Here is a 16,397-nt window from a genome sequence, read left to right as displayed (position 1 = left end):
TATACATACCCGTCTGATTTATATATAGGTATATATCTCGGACAATTTCAAGACTCATGGAGTTTTGGTACCGTATCTGCCTACACAGCCATCTGCGCCTTCGAGCTGCATAATAAATACTACGTAACAGTAGCCTGTTGCAACTCGAGTTATCCCTGCATTCATTTCTTCCAGCCCTGATTTACTGAATAATTGGTAGGCATCCTTGATATCTGGAGGCTCTCTTGATATGTAGTTCAGTAGATTTCATTACTTCCCAATAGATGGTTCAGGTCTAAGACTGTAGAAACAATTCTCTGCTTTGACTAATGTCTCGCATTCCCGAAAAAACTGAAACCAATAAAGCCCTGGCCATGATTGTAGGGCGCAACTTGTGCAACTCTCTTGCAGTTACAGACTTCTATGTGCTGTCGCGAGCCATTGTCTCAGACCCTCATTTTCTAAAGGCTTTGACGTTCCACCTCCACCAGCCGGTGAAATCTTGAGTGGACACGTCAATACCGAGATCCTTCAGCGCCTTTGTACTGAGATGGCAGTCGTAAGGCCTCTGAACCGATGCGTTGGGATCGTTCCCCTCTGTATTGGGTTCGATACCTGCGATCGACAGACCCATGATCTCACCAAAGCGTTGACATATCTCGTATTTAGTGCACTTGTCCTCCGATGAGAATTGGAGGATAGAAGGCAGCTTGGATTTGTCGTCGGAACCTAGATACTTAACAGAAATATCTGTAAGGATATAGTCAGCGATAGAGAAATCATGAGGGACGTTGACTACAACAGAATAGTGCAAAGCACGTACCATGGCATACCCGTCCAACATCCTCGGTCTACTAATAGTTAATACGGAAGCGCGGACAATTAATCTGGGGAGGTACCGCAACATACTAAAGATATGTTAGTTGCCGTAATAATTGAGGCTGCAAGATACCGGAAAGGCTTCTAGAAAAGAATAGCCTATCCATAGGACTCGGAAGGGTAGATGCATTCATATGGATGTATAACATACCATTGGTAGGATAACGAAGGGCCCAGTGGTCCATCTTAATCTTGGACACGGATTCTTGTGCCTTCCACACATTATCCAAGAGGATATTCACAGCACTCTCAGCCGGAACCTCTGCATCACCGTACAATACGGGAACTCGCAGGACCACTCCTAGCCCTGCCTTGCCGGCCTTCTGGTATTCTTCTAACACGACATATTCTCCGTCTAGCTTCGTCTGACCGTACAAGTTCGTGGGCTGTGGTTTCGCGTCTGCTTCATAAGGCGCATCGCCGGGTTTACCAGGAAATACGTAGTCGGTGGATATGTAGATCAGCAAGATGCCGCGGGCGGCACAAAGCGACGCAAGTCTCCTGGTTGCCTCAACATTTAGAGCACGGGTCCCTTCGGGGTCCTTGTCGCATTTATCGGGGAACCGGTTTGCGGCGCCTGACAAGTGTCAGCTCCCATGGGTTTTACGGGCGAGCAAAGGCCAGATGATGTAACTAACAATGAACCACGACCTGCGGTCTTGGAAGTGAAGTGGAGTGTCAGCTCGTATGTTATTGGCAAGCGTAATAAACTCCACTGAGTAAAATGAATGAGGTCATACTTGACGTCGTCTAACGCAGCTGTAAGCTGTTCCGCATTGACCAGATCAACTTTGAGAACTGATACCCCGTCGGCGCGGGAGTAGCCTGTGCCTTTCACATTCCATTTTCCTCTTTCGAAAGCCCTTACGACCTGTCTACCAAGGAGACCGGTAGCACCAGTAACCAATGCGGTCTTACTTGACATTGCTTCTAGTCAAAATATTCCTTGGACTCGATTTAAGATCAACTTTGGTCAGAGCTGTAAACGTGTAAGGAAGGTAAATAAAAAGTTGTATGAACAATGATGACATTTACTACATAGTAGAGCTTGGAGGGGATAACTAATAGCGGGGTTATTTAGTGAGGGCCATTTCATAGCTGTCCCCTGTAAAGTGGGAACCTTGAACACTACTACATAGTACATAGTAACTAGTAGGTGCTAAGTATAAATAACTACCCTAGATAAAGCACCACATGTGACCTCATAACAGCTGTTGTAGTTATTGGCAAATTGAAAGGCTTTGCATTGTACTAGAAATCTCTAAATATTATTCTAAAAATACTTTTATTCAATACAAACTCAAGCAGGGTCTTACCATTCTTTCCTTGCAGCACTCTTAAGGTCATCCACATTCAGCATGTCTACCCCTTCTTCCATCAAAGTATGCCAGACCTTGTTCCTCAGTCCGATAGGCCATCCAGGCGTATCCCAATACCGAACCTTGAGTCCTCTCTGGTGAGCCCCCTTGATCTGCCCGCGGATTGTGCGAAGCTGGCTATCACTAAAACCACCAAATATCAACCCCACAGCTTCTGTGAGACTTGTGCTGGCGTATAGTGAATTCGTCTCGTTATATGTAGTGTTTGTAGAGCCAGTATCGGGGACACTAGGATCTTCCCACATTTCTGCAAGCGGTGCATCAAAGAAAGCATCTCGGTACGTGGAATTTTGCACCACTAGATCAAATGGCGTGTTTCCGGTGCCCACGACGGTTACTTGGCGCTGATGGACAACTTGATCTTCAACGTAGGTGAGCCAACCTCTTGATCTGAGAGGTTCTAGTTGGGCTAGAACATGTGGCCAAATTTGAGCCCCATCCGTCTTTAAATCAACCAAGAGGATAACGGCTTGCTCTGGATCATAGTCGAACACGCCGCGTCGAGTATCGTTGTAGAATGGCGTATGTGGGTTTGTTCGATTGAGCAGATCTACTAAAGGGTTTATATAAAGAGATTCGAAGCTGCGATTCGTAGTCAAGGCGGCGGTATCATGCCCGACGTAGAGTTTTGGATCATCATCAAAAAGCCAAACATCTGCTTCAACTCCGATGCAGCCGGCGTGTAGTGCCGAAAAGAGCGGCACTTTGCGCCAGTAATCATTATGTGAATGACATCGTATCGGGACGACGTCTCGGAGGAAATCTGTAGGATACCAAGCTAAGCCTTCAGTTTCTGTCCCTGGCTTTCCCCAATTACCAAATATTTTGTCCGGATCGTCTTCTATGCCCCACAAACTCCTTGCGATAGAAAGAAGCAGACTTATGAGCAGAGTGATGGCACTAAAATTGGGGAGTCAGTCAGTCATACAGATTTTAATACGGTCCGTATTTTCAGTGTTATAGCAGCGCCTACAGAATTGTCACCCCCCATATACTACCACAAGTGAGGTAGCCCCGCCAGCGTTTCCTTTTAGGGGCGTCTCGTGTTATATTGTCCTCTGAATCTATTCTTGTTTCGGGAGAATATTCGCTCTCTTCATTTTTACCAACGCGCATATAGTCTTGGCCACGTTGTCGGCTCCAAAGTCTACCCCATGACATCTTTCTTTCAGGGAGGGCAGCTACCCCCATGATGATATAACTGGCGGTTGTCTACTTATTCTGGCGTTTACTTTTCGTACTCCTTAACATAGGTTCGACTTCAATCATTAACAACAACAAATAGGCTAGAGATGATATTTAGGTAATAAATCAGGACATTTATATATACGGAACGTGATTGAAGCTAAAGCAACTCACTGTTCAACTTATGAGATAGGACATTTTGGTGAAGGATGTAGGTAGATGGAGTTTGTAGTTCATAACATCAACATTGAATGATTAAAGTGAGAGTGAAATGGGTGAATAAGCTACCCTAGGGGTTCTAATTGATGACATCAAAATCAGGCCCCGGGGCCAGGTCGGTCGGAACGGAGCCACAGAACTTGAGTTTTTATTGGTCGGAAGAAGCTTAAAGTGTGGGACCTCTTTAGTGTATTACCTATCGGATCCTTGAACATTAAAATTTTTGGAGAACACCAAAAACCAAACACCAAAAGAAATCTTATCCGCTCTTGATTTTCGACTCGATCTGCTTGCACTTGCTCTATTCTCTCGCCATATCACCAACACAAGAAAGCCAATATGCCTCATAAACATACGCGCAGGGAGAAAGACCCATCCACGTAAATAATACCTTCTAATTATCTATTCAAACACAACATCTCGCTAACAATTATCCCTTAGATACGACCTCCCACCGTCGCAAATCGCAAAACCTCTACCGGTGAAACCCCAGGCACAGAAAGACAACAACAATAACAACAAGAAAAAATCCAACCAGAAGACAGAAAATAAAAAAACAGACGAAACCGGCAGCAAGAACCTCAAACGCAAGCGAAGCAGCGCGCCCAAGGACGATGCCCCGCGAGCGTTCAAGAAGCTGATGGCCTTTGCCGGCGGTAAGCGGCCGCGGGCCGGGCTCGACAACGGCGACGAGCCGACGGGGAAGAGCAAGAAGAACAAGAAGAACAAGAGCAAGAACGCGACAGCCACCACATCAAACACCGAAGCCGGGGCCGGGGCCGACGCCGAAGCAGAAGCGGAAGCAGAATCCCAGCCCAAACCCGTCTCACAGATCCCCACGATCAAGCCCGGCGAGCGCATGTCCGAGTTCGCCGCGCGCGTCGACGCCGCGCTGCCCGTCGGCGGGCTCATCAACAACTCGATCCGCAACGGCAAGGACCCGCTCGGTCTGAAAACATGGCGCACGAAGAAGGAGATGAAGATGCACAAGCTGTACGCCGAGTGGCGCGAGGAGGAGCGCAAGCTGAAAGAGAAGCACGAGGAGGCGCTCGAGGAAGAGGCCGAGAAGGAGCTCGAGGAGGAAGAGGCCGGCGTCACCTGGAAACTCGACCCGCCGACCAACAAGAAGAAGGGCAAGAAGGGCAAGAAGACCAGGTACCTGGGCGAGGTCGCCGACGGCGACGACGACCCCTGGCAGGCGCTGAAGAAGAAGCGCGGCGAGACGCGCGCCGGCCTCCACGACGTCGTGCAGGCGCCGCCCGAGTTCACCGTCAGGCCGCAGCAGAGGAAGATGACGGTGCGCGGGGCGGCGGTGGAGATCGACGGCATACCGAAGGCGGCGGGGAGCTTGCGGCGCAGAGAAGAGCTGCAGATCGTCAGGGACGACATCCTCGCCGCCTATCGGAAGAGGATGAGCGAGAAGCGGCCTTCGCTGCATGCTGCTGCTGCTGCTGAATAGTAGTTAGTTGTCTGAATCACTCCTCCCCCATGAATGTTAGAAACGATTCTAGATACCCGAATACAGTACTACCTACCAGAAACCTGACTAGGTATAAAAAAAGTTTACATTGTGGCGAAGCACTGTTATTCACGCTTTTGCTAACTTCGGTGCTATTTACCCTGTTCTACGGGGAATCAGTTGATCCGTGATACCTATCGGTCACAGTTTTCATAGATCTATTTATCTGCTACCTAGATGCCGGTGATGTAGACAGACGACCAATACGCTGCATGACTATGTACCTAGGTAGGTAGGCGTTACGAAGATTGCGCATTACGTTTTTGTCCATTGCTATGAAGATATCAACTGTATCTAGCTAGATAGCGGCTTCGTCTCTCGGGACAGGCACTGCAAAAGTCAGTACAGAAAAGCAGCGATTGATCGTAATTGGGATCAGAAACCCCCTTCGTTATTTGTACCTAGTTTCAAGAGCTCCTAGCTAAAAGGAATAAGACCTGCCTAGGTAGGCTGCAAGAGTTTAACAACACCATGATGCCCCTTCTCGATGGCGTGTGACGTCGGCGTCAGGCCAAGATTATCCATCGACTCTGGATTGGCCCCACAGGAGAGTAGTATCTTAACCATAGACTCCTTTCCATTCTGAGCAGCGTATGATAACGGCGTTTGACCCGTATTACTCCTCGACTCTAAATCGGCTCCGCGGTCGATTAATAGTTTAACAACAGCCTCGTGTCCATTCTTAGCAGCATGTGATAAGGGAGTCTGGCCAGAGCCACTCTTCGACTCCAAGTCAGCTCCACGGTCGAGCAATTCCCTTACCACAGGCTCGCACCCATGTGTGGTAGCAAATGATGATAGCAGCGTTTGATTGCCATGCGTCTTCGACTCCAGATCAGCCCCATGATCGAGTAATATCCTGACAGAAGCTGTATCTCCACTCTGGGCGGCTCTATGCAACGGTGTACATCCATAACGGGCTGACTTAGGATAGGGGAGGCAACGGCATGGTCTCCCCAAAACCCTGCAGCATAACGATAAAGTGGATAGAGTCGTATCCGTTCTGCACAGTCGCCCGTCGTCTGACATGGCCCGGTCTCAAAGGCACTAAATGAGAGGTACGTGACGCAATGTTTGCGATGTTGGATTGTGCATCCGGAAACCAATATTCATGCGTTCGTTTAAAAAAGTCATACGCTGAATGAGTGACAAAGTGGACAACACCGCGAATAACCACCACCAATCCAGCGCATGCTGAATGAACGAGTTCCATTTCTGGCATGTTTTCTTCTTCAGGCCTAGCCTCGCCAACTTCTACTGCGAGTGCGTGCCTGAGTTGCTGCATGTGAATTGATTGTTTTTTCCAAGTTATCCTCGATAGTGTCTTCGTAGCAAGCTCAGTTATACACGGTGTTTCATGAAGTGTTACCCGTACAAGGTCGTTTTCACTTTGACCTCGAAGGCGAAGAACCTTAGCCGCTTGGCCATCATTGCGGTCCAGTGCTTGTGTGGAGCTTTAAAAAAGCAACATCAGCTATGCAAACTCATGGCGAGGGTTTTCAGAGCTGACAAACCTTTGAAGGCATTTATTACGGAGCTGGCCATGCCTGATAGCCTCTCCCTTTGATATTGTCCGCTGTATTCCTATAAGCGAGTTCGAACATCTCCAGATTCGCGACAGAGAGGAATCTAAGAACGTATTAGTATTATATCGCGTATATAGCACCTATATAGGGACGACCCACATTCCCTTCCCCGGCTGAGCAACATTAACGAGTAATCTTTTCAAGTCTTTGCTGCCTGTACTACTGGCCCTGTAGGATATTGCGCAGGCTTCTCTTGAAATATATCTTCTATCTCCGGAACTGGTCTTGAAGTCACAAGAAGATTTGCTCCGGTAATTACCTGTATTTTGAATATCTGTGAAAGAAAAGAAGACCGGTGGTCCAAATCTCCATCCTCATCAAGTGCATCAACTACTAAAAAGACTCTTGAATATTCGAGTGCTACCATCCAGAGAAGTTCAATGGTTTCTTCAGTATTCAGTCGAGTGTCTGTATTTTCGTAGTGGCTAAATAGGGGTTTCACCTTGGGAGACATAGGATTTGATTGCCGACATAGCTGCTTTAGCAGACTTAGGAGTAAGCCAGTGGGGAGTTGCTCGTTTTCCCGTTGATAGTCGAGATATATGTAGGCAATACCGACAGAAGCGTCTTCTTGATGCATGGCGGTAAGGTGCTCTACAACCACAGATGTAGTTATTGTCTTGCCCGTCCCAGAAGTACCCGAACAGAACAAAATCTGATGTGTTCGGCGGACCCAGGTTTGGAACTCGTCTGATTGTAGTATCCACCGTCCCTCACCTTCTTGTCGTTGACTAGTCTATGCACTCTGTTGTTTCGAGTTGTCGATAGGTGTTAGCCAGCTAGCAGTTGCATTCGCCAGCTGTTGGTAATCTGGAGGACCCGGAGAATGCTGTTCCTCCTTGAAAAGTGACTTCAAGAGGCTAGCTGCGGAAGACGTAGACCCATTAGATCTTGCTACAGAGAAGTCTAGGGTGACAGATCCTAGAGAAGCTATAGATTGACCTCCATGAGCATTATTCGAGTTGCTTCCAAAAGATAACCCCTCTTCTTTAGTTTCTGTATTCCTAGGTAAAGCGAAACATGCTAGTTTTTTCCATATGAAAGGCCATTCATTTTTGGAGGCCTTTCTGAAAGGGGCCTTCGGATAGGCAGAATGGGCACATGATTCTGTCTTCTTGAATGCTCGCCTGTCCGAGGTTGACTAAGCTTTCAATCTGGGCTTCTCAAAGATTTCGGTGCTCCGTGTCAAGGTGATATTTTAACACTTCCTTGGACTTGAATAATTCGGCATGTTGAAAACAACGCCACACCTTTCGGTGCACTTGTGCCTCATGCTCTAACCAAGACATCCTATAGGCATACATGACATCGCCTTCGTGACAGTTAGAATACGTGCACATATATGGCTGAAGGTCCTGAAGAATATGCTCCCTGCGGTGGATTATATTAAGTAGGAGCCATTAAGTTTCAGACAGAGCATCTAGGGTTTATAAAGGATTAAATCAAAGTTGGTGTGCCGCACATACTATGCATGATGCTGGTCTGCTGTTGGAACAGAGATTTGCTTCACGAACGAGGAAAAGATGGAAGGGCTTGTCGCAGAGAGTTGGAGAATGCGATTGTTTTGGGATTTCCTTGATGAGAGTCCCGACGGCTACCTGGGTCGACACTGAGTTTCGCGTCGATGAAGATACTATGCAAACTGCAAGGTATTAGAATCACACTGGCTGTACCGAATTTCATACTGTCAGCTAATAAAAGCAAAAGAACACCAGGCGTCCCAGTTGTCAAGTTTTCTCTTCCAAGCGGACAAAACGGTCCTGCAGATCGCCTTTCGCAATTAATGGAAATCAATGATATTTGTTCTGTCATGTAATCAGTAAACCATCTGTTCCTGGGGTTTCGCTTGGACCCTTCGGAGACATTAAGGGGTCTGTACGAAGTAGAAAGGCCTCCATGTAAGCTGATTACAAAAAGCCTCGCCCTAGCCGACCTTCTGTCCGAAATGAGACGTACGGACTTTCCTGAGCAAGACCGTTACAGACTAGCGATTACATTAGCATCATCAGTTCTTCAGCTCAGCGAGACACCCTGGCTTCAACATCCGTGGAATAAATATGAGATTCGGTTTCTGAGACTGAGGGATAATTGTCGCGAGACTATAGATATATTTGAGTCATAGACATAAGACTCAAACTGGGACTGCCCCCTTTCTAGGACATCAGCGGATTGTTGGACAGAACATGTTTTGCCTTGCTATCATGCTGCTTGAAATCAAGTTTGGTAGGCCGATCGAGAGTTTACAGCAGCAAGAAGATTTCGGACCAAATGGTATACCGAATGAGGCGACTGACCTAACAACAACTAATCGATGGCGAAAGGGAGAGGTTGAACAAGGGAATTTATCCTGGGCATTCGCTAAAGCTATTATATATTACCTACCTTCAATGCTATCTCGACCCATTTGCATCATTTGGTAACGCGGACTTTCTCTAAGGCGGTAGAGGAGAAAGTTCTTGAGCCTCTAGAACAAGAAATGCAGAGCCTGCTCTATGGACCGTGAGAACTGATTTGTTATGAATCTCCACGAGAGATCGCAGCGAACCAATAGGTAGTCGACGATATATTCAGGGGGAGGTCTTCGCTATCAAACATGACGACCGATCTCTGTACAGCAAAATCATGGTTGATATCCCAACGACGAAGACAGGAAGAGAGGAATTGCTGACATGATAGCTGCATCAAATGCTTTCATTAAAGCTTAATAAGCAAGTGATTTTGAGTTTGAGTTTGAGTCTATTATATGTACCCTAGGTCCCTAGTATGTATTATGTACACAATAAATACTGATAAAATGAGGTTTGGCCGACATTAAACCGATAAAAGGTAGACTAGCCCATGTTTGTCCCCCGCAAAAAGTGACTCGACTTCGGCAAACAGCTTAAGCTCCCCTCATTTGAAAAAAAAAGAATTAAAAAAAAAAAAAAAAAGAAAAACTAGAAATCTCGAACCCACTCTGTTCCTCGAATTAGAACTTCGCGAACGCATTCATAAGTCAGATCCCTGAAGCACTCAAGTTCGATCCTTTTTAGTGCTTAACTTTTATCGCCCTTTTTCACTTTTTTTTTTTTTAATTGTCTTTCATCACTCCTCTCTGAATGCCTGAATATCAACGTACAACATGGAAAGAGGCCTCGATGAGCTGATTGAATCGCTCTTGACTGAAATCGCTTTCTCTGGCGTTCGGGGTGAGTTCAATTCCTTAACTACAGCCGTTTAACTGAAATATACGAATATCCAAAGACGATGCATCGTTCATTCAGATATGTTGTATTTCGAGTATTTTGAGTGAAAGCTTACTTATGTGTTGTTCACTAGGTTGTTCCGTATCTGCTGCGTTGAAAGTAATTGAGACTTTCTATGGCGACGCTGAAGAGCAGATCCGTAATACCGCTCACGAGCAATGTGATGCGCGACATATGATAGGTGGTGCTGACACCGTCAACCCCAGTACAGGGCTCCAGACTCAGCATGAGAATAGTGGCTATGACTTTTCTGTCGGCTCAAAGGTTTGGGGATGGCTGGTGGCAAGAGCGGATGTCTCTGTGGGTACTAACAGGCAATTCAACCATCTCCCATTAGATGAACTGTTGTCACTTCCAGAAGAAGATGATGTTTCTGGGTCTGTGCCAGCTTCTCCTGGTGACCTCAAAACACTTCAAAATGCAACTTCTACATCAGAAAATGGCCATCAACTGGGAAAACAACCAAAACTAGAGCAATCTGTACAGAAATACAGGCCTCGACTCCATGTTTCCGAGGAACGCCAATGGAAGACGCTTGCCGGCCATGGCCCAGATCTGAAGCGGGTCCCCTTATTCGAATGGAAAGCCTTAGTTGACATTGCATCCGTTAGGGAAAAGGGGATACTCCAGGGGGATTTAGTTCGATTGTCTGGCCAAGACAAACGATCCCTTCCGACGCGCACTGAGGCACTAGCAAGAAAAGGCTACATCATCAAGCAGCCCATAATCCTTCGCGGGTGTCGTTCTAGCAAGTTATGGCTTGCTAAATTTGCCAAAACTGCAAAGGAGAATCGCGACGGACTCAATTTCGACAAGATCGACGTGTCAAAGGAGGCCCTGACAAAAGATCTCGCCCCGGTACCGTTCAGTTCCGCCTGGAATGGCGAGAGGCTTGATTATATAGCCATTGCTCAAGCCTTTCATGCTGTCGTGAAGGCATGGGGGGTCATGCGATATTGCGATGTACGAATCAAACTAGATATTGAGAACCGCGTGCCTCAGATGAGAGCCTTAGCGAAAACATCACGTTGGTTCACCAGCATTGGAGCAGTTACGTTCGTGGCCGCAAGATTTGCCAATGGACAGAGGCTCTTTAAAGACTGTGTCAAGTTTATTAGAGACCCAACGGCTGATGAATGGAGGGTATTTCGATCTACCCCGAGCGCCCATATTAATGTTCCTTCCGCTCGTCTGGGGAAACGAGGACAAGCCTCTCGAGCTAGATACAATCAAGAAATCAACTTCAGTCCTCATAGCCAGATAAATAAACGTGCCTCGAAGAGGCAAACCCAATCCCAGTCATCAAGCCAGGAGGAGCCGATGCCATCATTATGGAACCGACACAAGCCTATTGTCAATACAACGTTTGAGATAATTCAAAGGGCTGGCCCAGAAGGCTCCTCCAATGTCGAAATTGGCCGCCTCACTTTGGGGCACGCGTACCGCAAATACACCGCAGCGCTCACTGGACAGATGTCGCTACCTAATTCACAGCCGCCTCACTTGGGACGATTTAACGTTTCCTCCCAGCTTAGCCGGCACGGTAAAACGATGGCGTACCAATTCGTTGCGAAGAGCGAAGTTAATGGTTCTGCGGAGCATGAAAGGGAGGACGGAGTCCGAAGTCAAGAAGCGAACGCGATTGTAGAAGTTCAAAACGAGGACTTTTCGCAGAAAACTTCAACCATTTCGGCAAATGGCTACACGTTTTCGCAGCCTGTACTGTCAAAATTTGCAACAGCCTCTACCTCTTCGCTCACTCAAATCCATAACAGTTTACATCATCCGAAACCCCTAAAAGGTAGGAAACGAAAGCGTATTTCAGGCAATGAGCCTACCGAAGACATAGTTGGTGATGGCCGACCACGACCCAGCAAGAAATCAAAGATAGGACAATCCTCAACCAGTGGTGAAACACCTGGAGAAGATTCCGGTGTTGTCTCTGTTACAACCTCAGGCCAAGAGATAGAACCTCCAAGACTACCGACTCCCAGACCTCCAGGTATTCACCGCGAGGTCGATAATTTCTTGGACCCACCTGGAAAAAAGGGACGGCGAAAAAAATCGCTCGTTCTCACATTCAAATTTAACTCACTCAAGGACTGGTCCTTTCTAGACCGTATGAGAGATAGGCGACCAGCAATTTCGGAAGAGATCCCATGCGAAGCTGAATCCTCTCCACCTCTAGACCCCGAACTCACTCCATCTCAAACTGCGAATATGGATGACTCTATGCAGACTGAAAAGTCAACAGCCGGGCAGAATGGGAAGAAGAAAGCGAAACAAGGCGGCAAAGGTAAAGCGTCATACCGCTGCGAAAAGTGTGGCAACAGCTGGAAGAACTCGAATGGTCTGGAGTATCATCTGAGCAAATCTCAGACTGCTTGCAATCCTGAATATATTCCGCCTCCTCCTAAACCTCCGAAGGTTGCCAAAGTAAACATTCCAAAGCCAAAACCGATCCCAAAGACTAAGCCACCGAGAAAAACGGGGGGACAAAGTCAAGACCAGACTCTAAGCATACCTGACCCAAGTCAAACGTCGCCCCGGCGAGCGCTCGAAGGTGGAGACCATCGACTACTACCTTCTAAACGGGTTCGGTCTACGGAGCATTCCATACAGGGTCAAAATCCGCAAGAATCATCTAGGAATGGGCCTATTCGAGGATCGATTGTTTTACAAGATGTGGAAGCATATGATGTTGTTGACCATCGGAGACAACGAGAACATAGCCAAGTGTCCTTGTACAACACTCAAAATACCATCCCTCAGCCACGCCATACAAGCCAGAGATTGTCGCAGTTGGCGCCAAAGCAACTTTTGGAGGGCGGCGAAGACGTTGTACGTAGCAACGGGGTTGAAAAGAACCTAGATGAGACGATAACTTGCAGTCGCCATCAAACACCCATTCACGACAAGGAAGTGGCAACTTTGGGGGTATCTAAAGCAGAATTGTCCAACTTCAGCTTACGACCCCCTGTGCTAAACAACACATCGAACGTAAGCCGTTCGAACTCTTCAATGGACTTCCAAGCGGTCTCAGCGAACAGCTCTACTGCAAATATCGCAGAAAAGGAGAAACCTCGCAAACGATCCCAGAATACTATCGGTACGGTACGCCGAGAACGCGCATCTCATATAATCCAGCATCTGATTGATCACAATGACGGCGTGTTTCCTGGGCAGCGTTCCCTTTATCTTGCTATGACCTCTCTCTGGAATAAAAGACATACCGATATACCCCCGCCTGATCTGAAGGTATGCCAGAATGTGGTGAATAACATGGAGAAAGCTGGAAAGCTCCTGCAACTGCACTTCTTTTTCCTTGACCACAGTAGCCAGCTGCAGGAATGTTGTGTACTGGCAACCCCCCCTCCAGAGGCTGTTGATGCTGCACGCTTGACTGCTAGCCCCAAAGTTGTTGCCGTCAAGGAAAAGATGAGAGAGATGTTCCCGGAGCCATACATCCCAGAGGCATTCTCTTTGCCGCAGGATGAAAGTCAACTATTCGATGCACTCGCATCGAGATACAAAGACAAGTCGCCGTCAAACGTAACGCGTAAATCAACACACAGATTTACCACGACCAGGTCAGGCGCCATTGAGGATATTGAAGTTTTGCAATATCCATCGCATGTTGTAAGTGATGTCTCCACATATGCAACCGGTTCAAAGAGACACATGGAGCAAGATGAACCAACACTGGCATCCCCTACCAAAAAGGTCCGCCTTGACAATGTCGACATCGATAAGCCTCGAAATTCGCAAAAGCTTCGGAAACGAAGCGAACACAGAGAATATTGGGATACGGGAAAAGTAGCCAAATATATCTGGACCCAAAAGCAAAGCCAAGGTGAGAAATGGGAACAAAAACATGCCTACCTTCAAGACTTTGCGACTGGGGCATGGTCAGCCCCGGTTCAAGAGACCACCTCGTTAGCACCTAGCATTGACACGATTCTATCGTCTCCGAAAAACACTCATCGTAACACGTTGAATTCAATATGGCGACGGTCAAACAATATGCTGAAGGCCTCCAGCGGAAGCACGAACACAAAGCACACAATCTCATCCGACACAGGGTTTTGGAATGGCTCTCAAGGTGATGGAAATGGAGGTACATATGATGAAGTATTGCAGGATGCTTTGGAAAAGGCGACCAAAGAAATCACGGCGAATCAGTTCGTCGAGCCGGCGATTTCTACATCATTTGTGCCAGAGGATTCCGGAAGCGATGAAGAAGAGGATGAAGAGGATCCCCTCGACGCACAGCATACCCCTCTCACAGATGATAACCCAAGTACACGGCCAGAGGATGCTGGCACAAGATTTGCAGAGAACGAAGTAATCAAGTGCTCGCAATCTGGCAAGTGGCCATGGCTGCCTGCCAGCTATTTCGAATCAAATTCGACCAGCTTCTTGTTAGCTGGGGCCATGCCGAATGCGAGATGGTTCCAGCGAGAGAATCTGCCGCAGGGTGCCGGAGATATCCTCAGAACTTACCGGGGTAGATTTCAATTCACCTCCTGGGCAGATCCCTCCTACGGAAAGTTTCTACGTGAGGTCGGCATCATTGAGAGATGGGAACAATCAGCTGAAGGCTCTCGTGTCATCATGCACGGATCAGTTGCTCCTGATTATATATTCATGTCTCTCTCGTCCGAGGTCCCTCGATCGAACATGAAACCCATCACCTTGGAATGGCCAAGTGCAAACCAATTCACACCGGACACATTACCAGACGATATCAAGAACGCTTCCGCCGACGACGAAAACATTGGATTGCCCAATGTGGTTCGTCATAACAGGGGCCGGCCAGTAAATGGACAGAACTCCGAGTCACGATTGGGGAAGGCTGCTCGATCCAACACGAAGAAGAACTCAAAGGCAACGCAGATAGTCATGGCGTCCCAACCAGAAGTCCAGTATAAGACACGGTCACTCAGACCAATACCCATCCAGCCACGTGGTCGTGTAAATAGACCACTCCAAGACGACGACGCGCTTGGCCTCAGTGGCGAAACCGAGCTCATCGCTGCGCACGTCGTCTTTAAAACACTCCTGGGAGGAGTGGATAGGAAGGTGGACATCGGTTTGATCCTCAAGACTTTCCCCAGATGCTCTCACTCAGCCTTGAGAAAATTCTGGCCCCGGGTCAGTAAGGAGCGGAAGACCTACATCGATGCCCTGACAGTGAAATTCCAGTCGGCATTTCTAGAGGCCTACGAAGAGGGCCAATTTCCACCTTTAAATTACGACGACGTGGAGTCCTATGATTGGAAATCATTGATTATTTGGGCGACCAAACTCGAGACTCACGAGAACGTCCATCTCCCCAAATCCCGTCGTGTTCTCGAGGAGACTTACTCGCTGGAGAATGTAGCGAACGAGGCCCCGGATTGGAGAGAAACATGGTTCCACGGCATCACGTCTATCTACGCTCGAATGGAAGGAACCTCTAGCGAGCCTATCTCGATCCCCCTTAACCACGGCGCGCCGGCCGACGACGAGATCATAAGTCGCGCAAGATCGTGGGTCCGTTCCTTGTGCGTCACGCGGATCAACGGCGCGAATGCACCAGAGGAGATCCGCAAAAAGCTCCTCCAACTAAGCGGCAAGGACGACGCCGAGACGAACAAGCTGCTCAAGAAGGTAGTCGACCGACTCGTGGTGGAGCGAGTAGCGGCGCGAAGCAAGGGGAAGATCCTCGGTCAATCGCTACGCCTACACGGGATCTTCGCGAAGCAGCTGGAGAAGTCGGCGCCGATCGAGCGCCTCGAGCAGGCCGCGCACTTCAAAGCACAACTCGACGCGAGCTTCCGCCACCACGGCGGCGCGCCGCACGTCGTCCTGCCGTACGTCGCCAACGAGGGCACCATCCTCGCCGTCCTCAACCTCCAGGCCCACGCCCGCATCCGCATCGACCCCGTCGACCCAACCCCCAACATCCCCTTCGGCTTCGAGCCCGGGAACTACGACGGCCGCACCTTCCCCAAGAGCTACTACCACTTCGCCCTCAGGCTCTCTCCCACAAGCAGCTACCTCCTCGACCAGGACCTCCCGCTGCTCGCGCAGGTCGAGAAGATGCAGCCGCCGACGAGGGGCGCCCGCGGCGAGATCCCCATCTGGGTCGACTTTCACGGAAGGCTCGACCAGGGCCGCTGGATCACGTACCTCTGCATGGTGGTGCTGGCGCTCGCGACAAAGGGCCCGCTCACCCCGCACACGGCGTCCACGCTGCTGAAGCCGTTCGTCGAGCCGTTCGAGGCGAGGGCCATCATGGACTGGGTCGAGGAACTGGGACTCCTGGGGCCGTCCGCCGCGACGGTCGGCGAGTGGTGGTGGCTGGCGGTGGGCAGGCTGGCGATGGGGAGGGCGAGGAAGGTTGAGTTTCAGCGGTAGGTGC

The 16,397-nt window shown here is 48.7% G+C and overlaps 6 protein-coding genes across 6 annotated transcripts; 3 read left to right on the top strand and 3 right to left on the bottom strand.

The window, feature by feature from the left end:
- Positions 1–433: 433 nt before the first annotated feature.
- Positions 434–1,783, bottom strand: GGS25DRAFT_521791 (NAD(P)-binding protein; the record flags this gene model as incomplete). Its single annotated transcript, XM_049264113.1, has 4 exons — positions 434–729; positions 1,010–1,435; positions 1,497–1,516; positions 1,599–1,783. The coding sequence occupies 4 exons, from the start codon at positions 1,781–1,783 to the stop codon at positions 434–436; spliced, it is 927 nt and encodes a 308-aa protein (XP_049116762.1).
- A 129-nt stretch (positions 1,784–1,912) lies between these two features.
- On the bottom strand, positions 1,913–3,687 carry GGS25DRAFT_284966 (uncharacterized protein). The gene is made up of 3 exons (XM_049257501.1): positions 3,597–3,687; positions 3,211–3,523; positions 1,913–3,137 (listed from the first exon to the last, which is right to left on the bottom strand). Exons 2-3 carry the CDS (start codon positions 3,426–3,428, stop codon positions 2,171–2,173), a joined length of 1,185 nt encoding a protein of 394 aa, XP_049116761.1. The 5' UTR covers positions 3,429–3,523; positions 3,597–3,687; the 3' UTR covers positions 1,913–2,170.
- Positions 3,688–3,862: 175 nt separating this feature from the next.
- On the top strand, positions 3,863–5,221 carry GGS25DRAFT_490999 (uncharacterized protein; the record flags this gene model as incomplete). The annotated part of the gene is made up of 2 exons (XM_049261044.1): positions 3,863–4,021; positions 4,083–5,221. Coding segments are annotated over exons 1-2 (1,055 nt in total), but the record flags the coding sequence as incomplete, so codon positions are not given.
- Positions 5,222–5,280: 59 nt separating this feature from the next.
- On the bottom strand, positions 5,281–6,507 carry GGS25DRAFT_284895 (ankyrin). The gene is made up of 2 exons (XM_049257500.1): positions 5,562–6,507; positions 5,281–5,490 (listed from the first exon to the last, which is right to left on the bottom strand). The coding sequence occupies exon 1, from the start codon at positions 6,187–6,189 to the stop codon at positions 5,602–5,604; it is 588 nt and encodes a 195-aa protein (XP_049116759.1). The 5' UTR covers positions 6,190–6,507; the 3' UTR covers positions 5,281–5,490; positions 5,562–5,601.
- Positions 6,508–8,743: 2,236 nt separating this feature from the next.
- Positions 8,744–9,213, top strand: GGS25DRAFT_284891 (uncharacterized protein). Its single transcript, XM_049257499.1, has one exon. The coding sequence runs from the start codon at positions 8,930–8,932 to the stop codon at positions 9,164–9,166; it is 237 nt and encodes a 78-aa protein (XP_049116758.1). The 5' UTR covers positions 8,744–8,929; the 3' UTR covers positions 9,167–9,213.
- A 408-nt stretch (positions 9,214–9,621) lies between these two features.
- On the top strand, positions 9,622–16,393 carry GGS25DRAFT_531679 (uncharacterized protein; the record flags this gene model as incomplete). Its single annotated transcript, XM_049265513.1, has 2 exons — positions 9,622–9,934; positions 10,065–16,393. Exons 1-2 carry the CDS (start codon positions 9,868–9,870, stop codon positions 16,391–16,393), a joined length of 6,396 nt encoding a protein of 2,131 aa, XP_049116757.1. The 5' UTR covers positions 9,622–9,867.
- Positions 16,394–16,397: the final 4 nt, after the last annotated feature.

The sequence above is a fragment of the Hypoxylon fragiforme genome (assembly GCF_022984875.1).
Source record: "Hypoxylon fragiforme strain CBS 206.31 chromosome Unknown GGS25scaffold_5, whole genome shotgun sequence".
Taxonomy (NCBI): Eukaryota; Fungi; Ascomycota; class Sordariomycetes; order Xylariales; family Hypoxylaceae; genus Hypoxylon; species Hypoxylon fragiforme.
This window is presented reverse-complemented; position numbering and strand designations above follow the sequence as displayed.